The 17,508-nt window shown below is 45.5% G+C and overlaps 1 protein-coding gene across 13 annotated transcripts in view; it reads left to right on the top strand.

Annotated features, from left to right (window-relative positions):
- The window catches only part of LOC116942266 (voltage-dependent L-type calcium channel subunit alpha-1D), a 217,346-nt gene that overhangs the window by 177,066 nt on the left and 22,772 nt on the right, over window positions 1–17,508 (top strand). For all 13 annotated transcript variants that reach the window (XM_076066964.1, XM_076066961.1, XM_076066960.1 and 10 more), the window contains 3 exons: window positions 493–672; window positions 7,280–7,428; window positions 10,433–10,557. In XM_076066964.1, coding sequence (XP_075923079.1) covers window positions 493–672; window positions 7,280–7,428; window positions 10,433–10,557 — 454 coding nt within the window. The remainder of the gene's footprint in view (window positions 1–492; window positions 673–7,279; window positions 7,429–10,432; window positions 10,558–17,508) is intronic.

The following is a 17,508-nucleotide window of genomic DNA, read 5'->3' as shown; positions in this document are numbered from 1 at the left end:
GCTTACACAGCACACCAGGTACTGATTTGAGGCTGAGTCGACCTAGGGGATGCCCTAGACCTGTTCAGATAATCGTCACTGGTGTTGTGCCATGAGCGAGAATCGAACTCATATCGTTGGGTTCGATGTGCAGCGCGTTAAACGCTACACCACCATTCCCTGCACTCCCTCACATAAAAAACACACAAAGAACTCCCATATAGCCTTCAAAGACTTTTGGGAAAAGTGCTGTTACGCACACACACACAAAACAAATTAAAATGTCTTTGTTTGAGTGTGTATGTGTGTGAAAAAGAGCTTCACACTCTCACACATACACACTCCATGAAGAGTTTTGATTTGGCAGCAGAGGTATCACATTGATTCGGTCGACTGGAATTATCTTCATCGGTTGTGTAATGCTGCGCGTGGCAGCTGCCATGTTTGTGAGTGCTGCTTTAGGAAGGCCCTCTGATGAGGCTAATGCCGAGACCTTTGCCTTTGCGTGCTCAGCCTGGAGTCGACTCCAGGACTGGTTCCCGTCATCCGCACAGAGGAGCTACCTGGAACGGCGGAACAAGACCCCCACGAGTCATGGGGGGGTCCAGGGGGGACGCCCGGGGTCCTGGCAGAGTCCGGGGACTCTGGGGACCTGGGTGATGCCGGTGACCAGGCGGGGATGACCCTGGAGAGGTGCGCAAAAGCTACCCATTAATAACGATCTTTGCATTTATATGGCATTATCTTAAATGCCTCGACAAACTCAAAGCACCTTCCATCACTTCTCAACTCAAACGTTTGGAGGGCATTCCCAGTGGCAGCTGTCCCTGTGTTGTACAAGGTAACACAGCACTGGCCTCCTAGCAGGCATTAATCTGCCAATAACGAGCGATGATGATGCTGCTGTGTGTAATGCCATTTGAGAAATTTGCAGTTACATTTTTTATTTAGCAAATTAGGACCGTGACGCCGGCACACAATGGCCTACTCGTATCAATTGATGTCACAATATTTTAAGATCCAGCACACAGTATTTTATGGTTAATACACAGCGGTATTTAACACGGCAACCTGCCAGAAATGAACTGCTGCCACAATTAGAGAATGTGTTGGGCCATGTCGCTGCATCAACAACAACACGTGGCCACAGATAGGGGGGCGACTTGCAAAGGGTTTTTCTGGACCAGTGGTGGGCAACCTGTGGCCCATGCAGCCCCTGCAGCCCCTCGTGGTGGCCGTTTTTTACCGTTCATCATCGATAGTTCATTGTTCATGTGCAGTACATTTGAGGGACTGTGTGTTGTCTTGGTGTGGTCTGGGACTGTTGTTGTTTTGCTGCCTTTTCCAAGCTTGCATTTAGTGTAAAAAAATCCGTAGGAATTTATGTAATTTATACTTATATAATTTATTTATATTTTCTTATTTTCTGTAACTTGCTTACCTTTTCTCTATTTTACAATCCTATCATTGTTTGTCTTTGTTGTTGTAACTTGGTGACCCGCACCTACTGGACGTCTGTGAAAAAGAGCTTCATAGCTCATGAGATTCCTTCAGGATAAATATAGATTCTGTTTTAAGTGTATTGAGGATTGTGCGTGGGGGTCATGATTATTGCATAAGCACGATTTCAAGCTTTAATGTGGCCCACGAGTTTGTCTGGGTTGCCCATCTCTGATCTGGACAGTGCAATCCGGAAGTATAATTCAAATTGCAGGATCAAATTGTACAATCGATGTATATTAAAAAGCCATTGTATTTTCTGTGGACAAGTGTAAAGGCTCAGCGGCCAGCATTTAGTGCTCCAGGCAAGATCTGGCCTGTGGTAGAGCGAGTGACTCACAATCAAAAGGTTGCGAGTTCAAATCCTGATTGAGGGGTTGATTCGGCCAATCATCTCCTGGGTCAATAAAATAGGTACTGATTTTTTTATTCATATATTTGTATTATTATTTTTCTATCTACGTGACTTTACCAAAAGAACCAAAGAATATGAATTCCTGCGGTCACGAAAGTTTAAAGTCAAAATTTAACCGCCTCTATGGGGAGGGTTTCCACATAACCATAAGATCTTTTAACAAGCTCTAAGACAAGAAAGCTCATCTGATCGAGTCACTCACATTTCTGAAGAGATGCCGCAACTCTACGGTAATACCAATCTCATTTACACTGACTTCTGCTGCTGTCACATCTTCCAATGCCAAACGAATTTTGTTCAGGGCTAGCTTGGCCCTGATCTCAGAGAGAATTAGACTGCTCTGTACTGAACTAGATCATGTAGACAAGACACTCTTGAAATCACACTTAACATTGAAAGAAAAAATGTCTACATCTGATTGGGAACATGTAGATAACATGACTGCTTCATCAGCCGCTGCAATGTCAGCTAAATTTAAAGATAACCTAATTTCCAAGTTCAACCTCCTTTCCAAGAAGAAACGAGATCCTCACATTAAAAAGTTAGACGTTGACAAAGTTGTTATTAATCTGAGTAAAAGCCCAATTTCTGATGGTCTAAAGTCGGTTTTAGCTAAAGGGTTGAACTTCACAGTCACCCCCGAACACATACCAGTGGAGAACATTATTGCCCAGGTCGATGCAGCTCTTAAGGGTTTGGGACACATCGCTGCAGATGTGACAAGATCTGAAATCGCTACAACCTTAAAAAGCGCTAAGATACAAGCCAGCAACATCAGTAAGGATGAGTGTTTTGAGTTATCTCAATTTAAAAAGAGAGATGATATCTTCATCCTCTCAGCCGACAAGGGCAATGCCACGGTTATCATGGACAAAACCGTGTACAATAACAAAATACAGGACCTACTTAATGATGGTAGCTACACAAAAATCAAAAGAGATCCCACCCACAGCCTCATTACAAAAACGAACAGTATCATCACTGATTCAGCTTCATTAATTGAACTGACCAAACGGGTTTCCTTAAAACCTTCTGCTGCTAGACCACCCAGATTATATGGCTTACCAAAAATCCATAAAGAAGGTGGTACACCCCTTCGCCCCATCGTCTCCACCATTGGCTCTCACCCACCTACAAACTGGCCCGATATCTGTCTGTGACCTTGCAACCATTCATTGGTAAGACCACCTCTTCTGTACTTAACTCAGCTCACCTGGTATTATCAATTATGGACATCTCACTGTCCCCAGGTGATTTACTCGTTAGTTTCGATGTAGTTTCTTTGTTCACCAAAGTTCCTGTGCCCAATACCATTGCAATAATTTAAGATTTGGTCCAACAAGGATTGAATTCTGATGTACCGGCCCTGGTGAGACACTGCCTCACCAAATACATACTTCATCTGGAATGGAACATTCTACAAACAAACTGAAGGCACCCCAATGGGTTCTCCCTTATCTCCGATTGTAGCCAATATTTTCATGGAAAATCTTGAGACAGACGCCATCCAGTTATCCACTCTATGCCCACCCTTGTGGAAGAGGTACGTGGATGACACGTTTGTCATCTGGCCACATGGCCGACCGGCTCTGAGGCAATTCCTCAACCACATGAATTTCATACACCCAGCAATCAAATTCACCATGGAGGTAGAAGAGGATGGCATGCTACCTTTCTTGGATGTCCTAATAAAAAAGCAACCAGATGGCTGAATGAGCCATTCTGTCTACAGGAAAGTAACCCATACTGACGCCTACCTAAAACCTTATTCGCACCACCATCCATCTCAGAAGAATTCCCTCATCAAAACGCTACACCATAGAGCTCAATGTATCTCCGACCATAAACACCTAACCAGTGAACTCAAACACATACACCAAGCGCTCAAGGCGAATGGATACTCTGACTACACAATCCGCAAAGCCATCACCCCAACCGTGAGGAGGGAGCCATCTGAGGATCCAATCAAAACCATCACCTTGCCATACATAGCAGAGGTAACCAAACTAAGCTGTATCTGCGGCAGCAGTTACATTGGGTAAACTAAGCGACATGTCTCGGACTGTGTTCGTGAACATAAGGCAGATTTGAAACACGGTAGGACCAATACTTCTGCCGTGGCTGATCATTATTTTAATGCGGCTAGCTCACACGAAATGTATTTCTCTAAGATGATGGTACTTTGCAAGCCCACTGCCTATCAACAAAGATTCGTTCATGAAGCCACCCATATATACAGACACAGACAATTTCAACCGAGAGGATGGTCATCAACCACTTTGGGTCGTGACTTGATTTGTGTTTTCTTGTCGGGGGAGCACAGGTCAAGTCATGACTTTATTTGTGTTGTATTCTTGTTGTCTTGCCCCAGGGCACATATGCCCCGCCCAGTTCATTCTGACACGAAGACGTTTTGTGGCACTACATGCTCTGTGCTTCACATTGGTGCTCTCTAACCCCAGGATACATATGCCTCGCCCACTTTGTTGCGCCGCAGGAGCTTTTGTTCTTGTACCACGCCCATTTTTGAAACCTGTATTAACGGTTGCCTTAGTTGACCATCTTCGGCTGTCCTCCTGAAGACGATCACTTGTGTTGTGATCGAAACGTCGTAGTTTTTGTTTTTATTTATTTTTTGCTATTTTTATTTTATTTTTTATTACTGAAATAACAAAGAATAAGTCTACATTATAGACTGCCAGTACGCTCACTCAGGTTAGGAGCTGGGCTGCAGTCTACATTTTAGACTGCCAGTACGCTCACTCAGTTTAATAACCGTTGCTACAGTCTACATTATAGAATGCCAATACGCTCACCAAGCTTAAAAAGCAGGCTACAGCCTAATTATAGACTGCCATTACACTCACCGAGGTTAGGAACCAGGCTGCAGTCTACATTATAGACTGCCAGTGCACTCACTCCGATTAGGAACTAGGCTACAGTCTACATTAATGGGGTTTTTTATTCACTTTATTTTAATTTTTCTATCTACGTGACTTTTACCGAAAGAACTAAATAATAAAAAATAAGTACTGTGTTGTGGGGAAGGCAACAGCGGTTGTATATATGTATGTTGAACTTCTTTTGCACCATATGTAATCAACTGTTCTAATCGGAGGTGTGGGTCCTCTGGATCAACTTGCCCCTCGCATAGGAATATAAATTTCCACTCAGGCTCAGGGCTATAAACAAGAGATGAGCACCACTGCCTCTAAACTCATTTGAGCGGGAGATCAATTTGTATTGTCTCTCTTCACGGTCTCCCGTCATTCGTTCATCCAAATTGTCCTTCTGGTGTTCGTGCTGTGCCTCATGCATTGCCATCTCCTTCATGGAGCCCATTCTCCCAAAGGAGTCATTTGCATGCCATTGAATTAAAAAAATGTATTCTTACTCGGACAATTTAACACGTGAGCATGAGAATACATTTGAATCGATGATCATGGAATAATATGCATATCCATTAACAGCGTTGTTGGCCTGAAGCTGATTGATATTCATAGCCTTGTGTCTGCGTGCGTGCATTGCTATCTTGAACCAAAGACTCCACCGATCAATGGAACTGGCCACACGTAATAGTGTCCCTGCAGTGAGCAGAGATGCCATCTATGGCTGAATAACTTGATTAAAAAATGCTCAAATTATTTGAGTTTTAAAAGAAGATCTATAATTTATACTCCAATGCCTTTATAACTAACAGAATAAAACTCCAAGACTACACAATAAATATTATACGTGGATTAAATACGTATAGAACAATTGACAATCTAATGCTCCGTTCGTGTGTGGAAGTGTATATGTATGTCTATGTGAGGAGCGGTAGTGCAGCGGTTAGCGTGCTGTGCTACGAACCTGGTGACCCGAATTCGATTTCCGCTCACGGCCACCATCAGTGACGATAATCTAAACCGGGCTGAGCCTCCCTTAGGTCGACTCAGCCACAAAATGAGTACCTGGTGTGGTGTGTAATCATTGCGACTTGGGAGACAAAGGGTGTCAGGCATGATGCTGGCCACCCACCCCTTATGTGTACCGTTCAGGCCTTCATAGGTGCTAGCCAACAGCTCTTGCCCCAACAGTTGTTAAGGCGATACAGGGTGGCTTTGTTGTATTATATGCATTTGTGGTGAGTTCAACTGAGTCACAGATGTAGACTTTGAGGCAACACATTTATTCAACTCCAACAAACGGGGTAACTTCCCCTTCACAGAATAGCAACCTATGGTGGTGACCACCAGGCTAACTACACTAGTCACAAAGTAACTAGTGTAGTTAACCGAGTGATGACCACTAGGCGAACTACACTAGTTACAACGTAACTGCTACTACGGACTGGCACCACAGCTCGGGTCCAGGTCCACGTGTTGGAGACTCGTTGAACGGAGAACATAGACGTAGACGAAGGTTTCTTCAGGGTGAACAACAATGCCGGTCCCTCTGGGGACCCGGCTTATATTCTCTGTGGCGTGGCCGGCTCCGCCCTGGGCCACGACCACCTTCCAGAATCCTCGGGAAGGATCTGGATCCCAACCACGTGACTCCCCTAGCCCCCACTTGGGGCCCCTTGGTAGACTTAACTGGTCACGTGTCCTCTCGGGTCAACCAGAGTGCCATGGCCTTTAGTAACCTCATCCTACGGCCGGAACTCCCACACAGGGTTGGTACTGCACGCCAAGTGTGGTGCCATCTAGCGCAATCAATCAGCGCTCACCGGGCCCTTCTAGGGCCGGTACTACACCCACACCCTTGTGGTATCTTCAATGTCGTTACACCGCACGCCGTGCCTCTCTACGGCCGGCACTGCATGTTGACAACCCGCGGTGTCACTCCACATGTAAAGCGCAGAGAGTTGGCACAGTGTGGAGCATAGTTGGTGCATCTGTCAGTCATCTGAGACAAACCCGTGGCACCTGCTGGGTCTGTTCTGTGATTTCCTACCAACGGGGCCTTCGACATTTCACATGGCCTTAAATTGCCCCTAGCCTGACACAAGCGCAGTGGTGATGTCACTGTGACTTAGTGGTGAACAACGGTCGTTATGTTATATATGTTTTATTACCTATCATTATTAAGATTCTGGAGTAGGGGGTAATGTGGCATTGTGTTTGGGCAATTGAGTAATTTCAGGTAATTTTTCAGCATTGCGATGTTTGGCCAATACAGACCGGTTACTTTGTTTATGTTTTAGCTGTGGGAGCAACAGGAGAAACCGGATAAAACCCCATGGTAGAACAAGGGGAGAACATACAAACTTTCCAAAGAAAGATTGACACAGAAAGGCATCCGAGTTGGGACTCGAACCCAGGTGCTTCTTCCTGTGAGGCATGAACTTACCACAGCGCCACCCTGCCATCCTTTGTCTTCTCTCGGCTCCTCCCAACCCAGGCACCCAAGTCGGCGCGAGGGCCGAGGCTGGGGTCGCCGCATCCGGCGTTTCCCGCTGGGGTTTGAGCGACACAGTTACCACGGCGACGCGCACGCCGATCGGCCCAGCCTCTTCTCCCAGCAGCCCCTGCTGCCCCCGACTCCCCCAGGTGCGGCGCCGTCACTCACCCCCGCCAACACGGACACCAATATGGGACCTTGCTAGTATCAAATTATAATAATAGGTTTTACCCTTTCTTGCAATAAAGCAACAGGTGTTAAGATGTTAAAGCAACAAACATAAACCTTTTGCAAGGAATCCTGTCTGCAGTAACCACACGTCATTGTGGTGAGCATGCAAACAAATACATGCTCTGGTGATGAATGGGCTTCGTGAAACGCCAGTGGTAGGGTAGGGTTAGAGATGGTTGTGTGACCAGATGAGAACCAAGAGAAGCGGACCGTTCCATTTGTAAGAGTAACGTAGGTCACCAAAATTACAAAAGCAATAAAAAGGAGCACAACGATGACATGAATAGGCTGGGTGGTTAGTTGGTTCCCCATATGATCAGTGGGAGGGCTTGTACGAGTGGCTCGTTGGTTAGAATTGAGGCTAATACGAGTGACTCGTTAGTTCGGGTGGCTCATTGGGTGAAGGAGCATAAACCATCACACGAACTCCAGTCATCCTTGCAGCAGGCTTTTGGCTGGCCATCGAACAAAGATGGTCACTGCATCGCGCACTTTTAGATGCGCTTCTGCGGCCATCTGGAATGCTCTTCCTTCTGATATTACGAAGCCACTGGAGAAATGCACTTTTAAATCTAGGTTTAAAACTCATTTCTTTAGAACTGCTTTTTGTGTATAGTTTGTTGTCCTTCACCCGCATCTCTGATTAAAATGGTTAACTACGCACGGTGCGAAAGCAGTCCAACATACATACATGCAAAGTTGAGGCTAGTACTCGTGGTTCATTGTTTAGGGTTGAGGCTAGTGTGAGTGGCTCATTTGTTGGATATGAATGCCGCTGCATCATAACCATACATTTTATTAAACAATAATTAAACAGAGGATAACATAAACAAAAACCTCCAAGCTTCTGAGGAAGCCATCATAGTTTGACGGGCAGCTCATAGTAAGTGTCGTTAATTATATTGATGGAGGTAGTTTGTCTTTGAGATGTTTGAAGCACAACATTTGAGTTAAACCGTTTTATATGATATTGAGTAAGAAAGACAAACTGGCAGCTATAGATGGGGCATACAATCTCCCATGTATTTTATTTATTTGCAAAATCCTTTGATGCATAGCAGACAAACAATGCCACAGGCACAGTTTAAAATCTACGAACTTATGCAGGATACATTTATGCATTGTCAAAAATAAGCAAGAACAGTATTGATGATCCAGCTTGCGCTGATTCACGCCAGTTACTCTCTCACTCACCGGCAGTCATTCTCCTCCGCCGTATCACCCTTCTGTTGCTACTACCAAGGTCACTGTTCCCGTGAACTTCACTGGTTGACTCCTCCACCCACGTTGAGGACTCGGTCTATCAGACTGTCACTGTGTCATCTCGTCCATTGCACTGCGTTTAACAGCCACACCGCATGCCACAAACATTCTATTTCTGATTCTTATCTCACACTGCTCCATTCTTGTTGTTTTGGGCAATTGCAATTTCCTCCCGTCGTCACTATACAGGTATCCATCAATTTACGAACATATGGTTTATGAAATTTCATGTTCCCGCAATGAACAAATTATGCTCACTTTTCGATCAACGAAATCTAATTTCCGCGTTAATGAAACTTTCACTCGGCCCGTGCCATGAGATCATGAAACAAGAAGCCCCCAGGAGGATGCGTCGTCATCCACCCCTCACAGCGTCACGGTGTCCCTGCAGTGCCACAGTAACGCCTCCACATCACCTTTACTGTCATTCCAACATGCAGCAGATCTTTTGGCGAGTTCCCTGAAAAGGTTAGTTCTTTTTGTTTTAAATTAACAATTTAATCGTTTTCATATTTATGTTATTATATTTGTATTATAAGTGGTGTATTTTTAGGTTAGGAGTAGAGTTGGAATGACTGTCCCAAACACATCACTAATATTAAGTATTATAAAAATGGAAAAAGCTATTCCGATTTTAGAAATATTGTTTTGCGCGTACTTTTTGAAGAACGCATCTCTTTTGCAAATCGAGGGATATAAACGTATATAAATATATGAAACTCTTGTTGCAGCAGCTCTTTCTGTGAAGTCAGCAGTTCTCCTGCTGTGTTTGTCTCATCTGATGACGGTTGCTTGTGTTGCGATCGAATCGTCGTGATCTATTAATTTTCTATCTACGTGACTTTACCGAAAGAACCAAAGAGTATTGAGTGCAAGGCAAACTTTATCCCTTGGACTTCATTTCAATTATTTTAATTTCATATTTGTCCCTCACATTTAATTTCTCCGACTTGTCTGCCTCAGGAATGCAGGACAGTTAAGTACCTTTGATAGAACTGGTGAATGTGCCCAGGATGCATTTCCAGGTGGACCGCGCCTCGTGCTCACAAGTTCAAATCTTCCCAGAGTGGAATGTACCAGCAATATTTTATTTTACTTTAAATGTAAATTTGATGTTTCGTAAAAAATATATACTATTTACGGATTTGCCTGTTACTCAATAGCTATTGTTAGGTAACTAATTATATGCCAGTATTTAAAAACTGGTCACCATAAAACAAGTTTAAAAATGTATAATCAGGCCCCATGGAGTAAACAAGGGCAGTCTCCAACTCTTATTACCCGCTCCATCGCTCTGGGCTCTATGTTAATGTTGCTATGAAGAAAAGTGCCATTGCCCAAAACATCGACTATTAAAAACTTGTGTTATACCTTTCCTTTTAAGGCCACAGTGTTAGTGATAAATGTGTTGAGTTTTTATCGATTTGAATAAGCATGTTAACTTTTACCTATAGCAACTTTGACAGTGCTGTTCATTACTGGCCGCTTGAAATTTTGGGCTTTTGAGCCTGTACTCAGCAAAAGGAACAAGATGGCCCAGGCAGCAAGCATGAACATCACGATGCTTGGAGCGGACAGTGCTGTGTCCGTATACCACACTCCCTGCATGATTGCACTGGGTGGAGGGCCCTCTGTTAATGGACTGCTGTGTTCCTACAGGGCGGCGTAAGTCCTTCAACATGGAGTGCTGGAAAAGGCAGGGTACCCAAAGCATCACAGGAGAGGTGACCCTGCCGCCCAGCCAACGTAGCACCTGCCTCCCCCTGCTGGTGTCACAGCTGCAGGTGAGCGAGTGAATATGTGCTGTCTGAGTGTTGTGTGAAAATCTGTGAAAAAGAGCTGCATAGCTCATCAGATTCCACCAGTATAAATAAAGATTCTGATTCTGTAGTGCTTAGTGCATTGTGCTACAAACTCAAGTTCATTTCCACTCACAGCCAACATCAGTCATGAATATCTGAAAAGGTCCTGGAATTCCCCAAGGTTTACTCAGTCTTAAATGGGTACCAGGTGCAGTGTATAACCGTCAACATTGGAGAGACAAAGAAGACCGAGTGTGGTGCTGGCCATCCACTCCCAATACTGGGTATTGGTTCACAAATCCTCCAAAGATTTTAACCTGTGAGCACATTTCAAACTTGGGTTGCTGGGTTCATAGTGCAATGCACGGTCCACTGTCCAACTGTACAAGCATAATACATGCACATGGACTCACACCATACAGCTAAAAAGAAACCAGATGCAATTAAGCTGTTATTGTCCTGCTAGAGGGAGGGGCCCACATGTATAGAGACTCACCAAATGTCATATAATTATGGACAGTGCTTACAAAAAAAATGCCCATCAGTCCACATCTCTCGTAGCATTAAGATGTCATTTCATCTGCCTCACATTCTCATCTTTGCTGTCATTGTCTATCAGTTTTACTTTTATTTAAAGTGTCACAAGACATGCAACTCTAGCTGATCAGTGTTTAGAGCACAAAATAATAATTAGCGATGCTAATTATTATCTTGTGTTGTATATTTTGTAGATTTGTGTTCAACTAGCACCCATGTCTAAGAGAAAGGGTCGTTGCTTGTCAAAACTGGCACTTCACTTACATTGATTCGAGCAAGCCTGTCTGCTGATAAGACACTGAATGTCAAAAACAGTCCATAATTGGTCATATTGAACAAATGCTGCTGAAATTGTGCACTCCCAGAAGGAGATATGTATTATATATATTTTTTAAGGCCAGCTACAGGAGTGAGGCGAATTGTCTGTGGACTGTATTTATATCCTAGGGCTCTGAGGGTTGGGTAACTGAAAGGGTCAATGCACAGAACATGCCACACCCATAGATTGTTAAGAAATCTGAACCCTGACACCAAAAATTATTAACCCTGACAAAAACAGCATTGTGAAACAGCAACAGTAATCGAATCAATTACCTTAACTCGACAAATAAATTACATTTATCTCTGCACATGAACGTATGTGATCCAAATTTAGTAATTTGCAGGTAATATTTCAGCTTTTGGGTGTTTGGGTCAATTCATGTTGCACTGCGTTGGGTTTTTTTATATGTGTGTAGTGGATTCAACTGAGTCGCAGACATACTTCTTGGAGGCAACACATATTTATGAACACCAACACATGAACACAAAGGGGTTACTGCCCTTTTACCAGATAACCTATGGTGGTGGACCACCAGGCTAACTACGCTAGTTACTGGGAGTAGCTACAACGGACAGGACCCTGGCTTGGGTCCTCGTCCACGAGTTGGTGACTTCCTCTTGGACGTAGAACATAGATCATCAGATGACGGCAGCAACGCTGAACCCCTGTCCCTGTGAAGACCCCGTTTACCTGCTGCTGGGTCGTGGCTGGCCCCGCCCTTGGCCACGACCACCTTCGAGAAACCTCTTGTCGTTTCTTGACCCTTGCCGTACCCTGACACGTGACCACTCCCAAGCCCCCACCTGGGGCCCCTGTGTAGATCTTGCTTGTCACGTGCCTTCCAGGGTCAACCAGAGTGCCATGGCCCAGGGTAACCTCATCCCATGGCTGACACTCTCACACTCCCTCCTGTAGGAGTCATGACTGCACGCCACGCGTGGTGCCACTGAGCGCTATCCCAGCGCTCACCGAGCCCCTTCTAGGGCTGGTACTACACCCACCTACGGGGTGTCCGCGATGACAATGCATCGCACGCCATGCCTCGTTAGAGCCGGCATTACTCAGTGACAGTCACGATGTCGCTACATACGTGATGCTCGCGATGCGAATACATCGCACGCCATGCCCTTCTAGGGCCGGCACCACACAGTGACATCCGCGATGTTATATACATATGCATTCATAGATGTGCTCTGTCTCATGTTTGCCAATATTGTGCTGTCTCCATCACGAAACCTTGGTGCAATTTGCCACCACGATGCATTTATTTTGTCCGATAACGACAAGAATCTGACTCTGAGTGTCTCAGCATTCAGGAAGATAGATCGGGTGGTGCTCGTGTTTATTGGTGGCTCTGCAGTGAAAATTCCACAATCTGCCATTAGCGAACACACGAGGTACTGGCATAGATCAGCAGAGGATATGAGGAAAAATTGGGTTTTGAGCAGCTTGTGATTTTCTCACTTGTCATGGACAGACTCCAATACACTCTTCCCAGCTGACTCATCCGTTCAAATGGGTAGCGTGTATTCATGAGTCTAGAATGCTTTAGCACTCCACTTTCGTGCCTACTCATAAAATCAGGTTGTGATCCCACTTGGCAATTTTAACCCGCAGTGCTGAGTTTAAGTTAGCACATGGTTGCACTTGTTTTCCACGGTTTGGTTTTCATTTTATTTGAAATGCCCTAACACCTGGAATTCCAATGCTTCAAATATGTCCGCAATTACACTTCCTTCTAATTCACAATTTGATGCTAAACTATTGATTCTGTATTTTCTTATTTCAGTTTGGTTGTTTTTGCGCTGTTTTCTATTTGCTTTATTGTTGGTGATCCAGGTCACTCTTGAAAATGAGACTTCTCCTGCTCTCTTGAGTTATTTCCTGGTTCAGACAAATTAACATGGACAACTCGACTCTTTCGGTGTTTAAACAGCATCAAAACCCCATGGTAAATTTGTTAGGGCGACATTTGGTGAGGCCACAATGAGGAGCGATACCACAGCTTGGCTAGATAACGTGCGAGGCTGTTTCGCCTCTTTCAACTCAATCTCTTCACCTAAGTTGAACGAACAACAATCTCAACGAATAAATAAAAAATGCAATTTAACAATGGCAATTAAACAGACTTTGAAAACCATGCCCTCTGGTCAAGCACCTTAAGAAAATGCTTAATTTTGAAGGACAGTGTGTCACATATGTAGTGTAAAAGCCAACTGAGGTTAAGTTAATATAGTTCACTGGTTACTCATTAATGCAGTACACACACAACTGGAATTTGCAAACAAAGACAAATACAATGATCCCCAATATAGCCTTAACAGAGTGTTGGGGCAAGTGCTGTAAGGAGCCCCCATGAAGGCCAACACGGTACACGAGGGGATGAGTGGCCAGCACCACGCCCAGCCGCCTTTGTCCCCAAGTGGCGATGTTTACACACCACACCAGGTACTCATTTGAGGCTGAGTCAAACTATGGGAGGCCCAGGACCGATTAGGATATTCGTCACTGATGTTGGCTTTGGGCGGGAATTGAACTCGAGCAGCCGGGTTTGTAGCGCAGCGAGTTAACTACTACACTACCTCCCACATCTATAATAAACGTGTTTACACTATGAATATGTACACACACACCCATGGTGAGAGCTCGGTCTACCCGACTGTTTCCTCTCTCTCTCTCTACTGTGCTCAAATACAACACTGCAGGGCACAACAGCACGCTCACTCACCCACCCAACCACTTACTCACTTATCCAACCACTCACTCTCACACTTCAACCACTCACTCGCCCACTCACCCACCCACTCACCCACTCACTCACCCAACCACTCACCACACTGCAGGGCACAACAGCATGTTCACTCGCTCACGCAGCCACTCACCCAATCACTCACTAACCCACTTACCCACTTACTCATCCAAATACTCACCCACTCACTCACCCACTCCCTCACCACACTGCAGGGCACAACTGCACGCTCACTCATGTACCCAACTACTCACCACACTGCAGGTCACAACGCTTCTCTTTATGCTTCTTTCCCTCCCACTTCACTTTGAAATTATTTCCCATCGTCTCTTTCACCCCTAAGCATTTACAATAATAGCCTTCCTCAATTCAATAAACGTGTTCACTCTTATCTGATAAATCTTGACTTAAAGTTTTCGTGACTTCGGGAATTCATATTCTTTGGGTCTTTCGGTAAAGTCACGTAGATAGAACAATAAAATAATAAAATAATAAAAAATAAGAAAAAATATCACGATATCTCTGCAACCACGAACCGCCCATGAATGAAACTCTTACTACTTGAAAGGGCAGGGCATAGAGAGGGCGGGGCATAGAGAGGGGGCGGGGCATAGAGTTTCAAATGATTACCCGCTAGATGCCTCTCCCTGCGCACAAACAGCCCCTAGCCTCACGTCATTCGCAAGACGGTGACCCCGCAACACAAGGGACGTTGATCCGCCAATGTCAAAGAGCATTCGTAGTTGGTATCGATAATTTGAGGAAACGGGCTGCTGTTTATGTAAGGGGAAGAGCACAGGGCGACCATGCACCTCAGAGGGAAATGTGAGAAGAGAGGCGTTTGGGACGAATTCAATTATCGTCTCGATGTTGTCCGTACAGCAGGTGGAGGGCACATAGAGCATTTATAAAATGGTTAGTAAAACTTGATAACTCATTAAACCGTTTGTAACTTTTTGTGTAATTGTAACATGTTGCCATCGTGAAATATACTGCTTTGAAATTGGGTAAATCTTTTTCAAACACCCTGTATTTCATTTTTATTATTTTATTGTTCTATGTGTCTTATCTGATAGTTTTGTGTTGCTGGCTATTTGACATTTGGGGCCCTTGGGCCTGTATACAGAAACTGTTAACATTTTTAACCTTGCAAAGCTATTGTTTTTAAAGATTTAATTCAATTGTAATTACCTATTTACCCAGAAAAGCCACACTGAGTCCAAATACTTTTTTCAGGAGGGTCATGCTATATTGGGATTGGCCCCAGTATGCTTTTAGCTATAGGAGGAAACTAGAAAACTTGAGGGGAATCCATGAGAATATACAAACGCCACACAGTCGTTCACACACACTGGCACATTTACACAAAGACAAATAAACCCCGATAGCATTTAACAGCCTTTGGTGCAAGTGCTGTTAGAGAGCACCTATTAAGAATGGCACAGCACACGAGGGGGTGGGTGACCAGCAACCACACCCAGCCACCTTTGACTCCCCAGTGCTGATTGCACACAGCACAAGGTACTCATTTAAAGTTGAATCGACCGAGAGGAGGGTCAGGACTGGTTCATATATTTGTCACTGATGGTGGCTGTGAATGGAAATCGCTAACTACTGTACCACAGCTCCCCAACACATGAACACACACGCATATTTACACACACACTCACGCACTCTCACACTCATACACCACAACAACAACCGCCATTCGCCACTAAGTGGCGGTGACGTCACCACGACGCTTGTGCCAGGCTATGTGCACCCTGAGGCCACGTGAAGTGTCGAACGCCCGCTGGCAGGAGGTCACGGGGCAGACCCAGGTGCCACGGGTCGACTGACTGAGATGACTGGCTGATGCACCACCTGTGCCCCCTACTGTGCCAACCTGCTGTGCTTTAGCCACCCGGCGCTCCGCTCGTTGTTGTGAGCGTCGCTCCTCCGCCCTCCGTTGTTGTCATACACCACACACTCTCGCTCACATACACATACTCTCTGGAAACGAGGAAACCCATTAGGAAACACAAGGAGAATCTTCAAACACCACACAGATATACACTTGTGTCAGGAATTGAACCCAGGTCCTTCTTGCTGTGAGGCGCAAATGTTACCACTGCGTTGCCACCCTGCTTGCATGTGTAGTGGCGTTATTTCACGTGGACTTCTTCTTTTTCTCCTGTATCACTTTTATTTGAACATAACTCTTCGCGTTCAACACCACGTAACTCCGTCGCAACTCTCCCGCTTGCGCTGCTCGCCTGCTCCGCTTCGCTCACTCCGCTCTTTCTCAGCCTCTCCACTGCTAGCCTGTTCTCTCTCTCACTCTCCTAGCCTCTCCACTGCTAGCCTGCTCTCTCTCTCACTCTCCTAGCCTCTCCACTGCTAGCCTCTCACTATATATTCTGCTAGCTTCCCCACTGCTATCCTCTCACTATATACTCTGCTAGCCTCTCTATTGCTAGTCTTTCGCTATATATTCTGCTAGCTTCTCTGCTACTAACCTGTCTACCCTTACTCCTCCATCATCGCCCTTGCCTCCAGCGGAGGGTCAGCCATCCCCGCTGGAGGAGAGGACGAGGTGTGGAGAGCGGGGCCTCGGACTTCACTCCAACCAACCCCAACCAACTCCAACCAACTCAACTCCATTTCTCCGTGCATCAGCTTATATGCCCTTACTCATTAAGATATCTCATGTGGCCCTCATTAAGCTGGCGCTCTCGCGCCATCTCCGCCATGCTTATGCCTCTATCTGCAGACTCCCAGGCGCCTACACCGTGTCTGCATTTGCAGCCAAGCCAATCACTGCTATGCACCTTAATTGGTCGCCTTTCTCTGGTTGCTGTCTCTCTCCGCACCTGTGTGCCCTGACGTGACTTCACTGTCCGCCACTCACACATGCGTGCACACTGTTTGCAAAACCCCACGCGCGTTACTCCACTACAGATGTACATACATGTGTACATACATGTGTAGTGAGCGACTTCCGAGACACGTAGTGTAGACAGCTTCTTATTTATTCTCACATTGGGCACAACAGTGGGCGTTATACAGAACGTATCTACATGGCTACACATAGCTGACCCTTCTATAACAACCTCGTTATCGGCGTACAACTACACAGCTGTCTGACTAGCATAGCGACGACGACGATGAGAGCCGTGCAGAGGATCGGCCATGCGGCTGGACGACAAAGATAGATGATGGCGAGCAGCGACGCAGCAAGGACCCAGGACCCGCAACAGCCCCGAACCTCTGCTTCTGTCCCCCTTATATACCTGCCGGCGTGTGCAAGCCCCGCCTCTGGCCACGCCCCCTTCCAGAGCCTTCA

Source organism: Petromyzon marinus, chromosome 14 (genome assembly GCF_048934315.1).
Source record: "Petromyzon marinus isolate PM22_M1 ecotype Great Lakes invasive population chromosome 14, UKy_Petmar_22M1.pri1.0, whole genome shotgun sequence".
Classification (NCBI taxonomy): Eukaryota; Metazoa; Chordata; class Hyperoartia; order Petromyzontiformes; family Petromyzontidae; genus Petromyzon; species Petromyzon marinus.
Note: the sequence above shows the minus strand (reverse complement) of the source record. Positions and strands in the feature narration are given on the sequence as shown.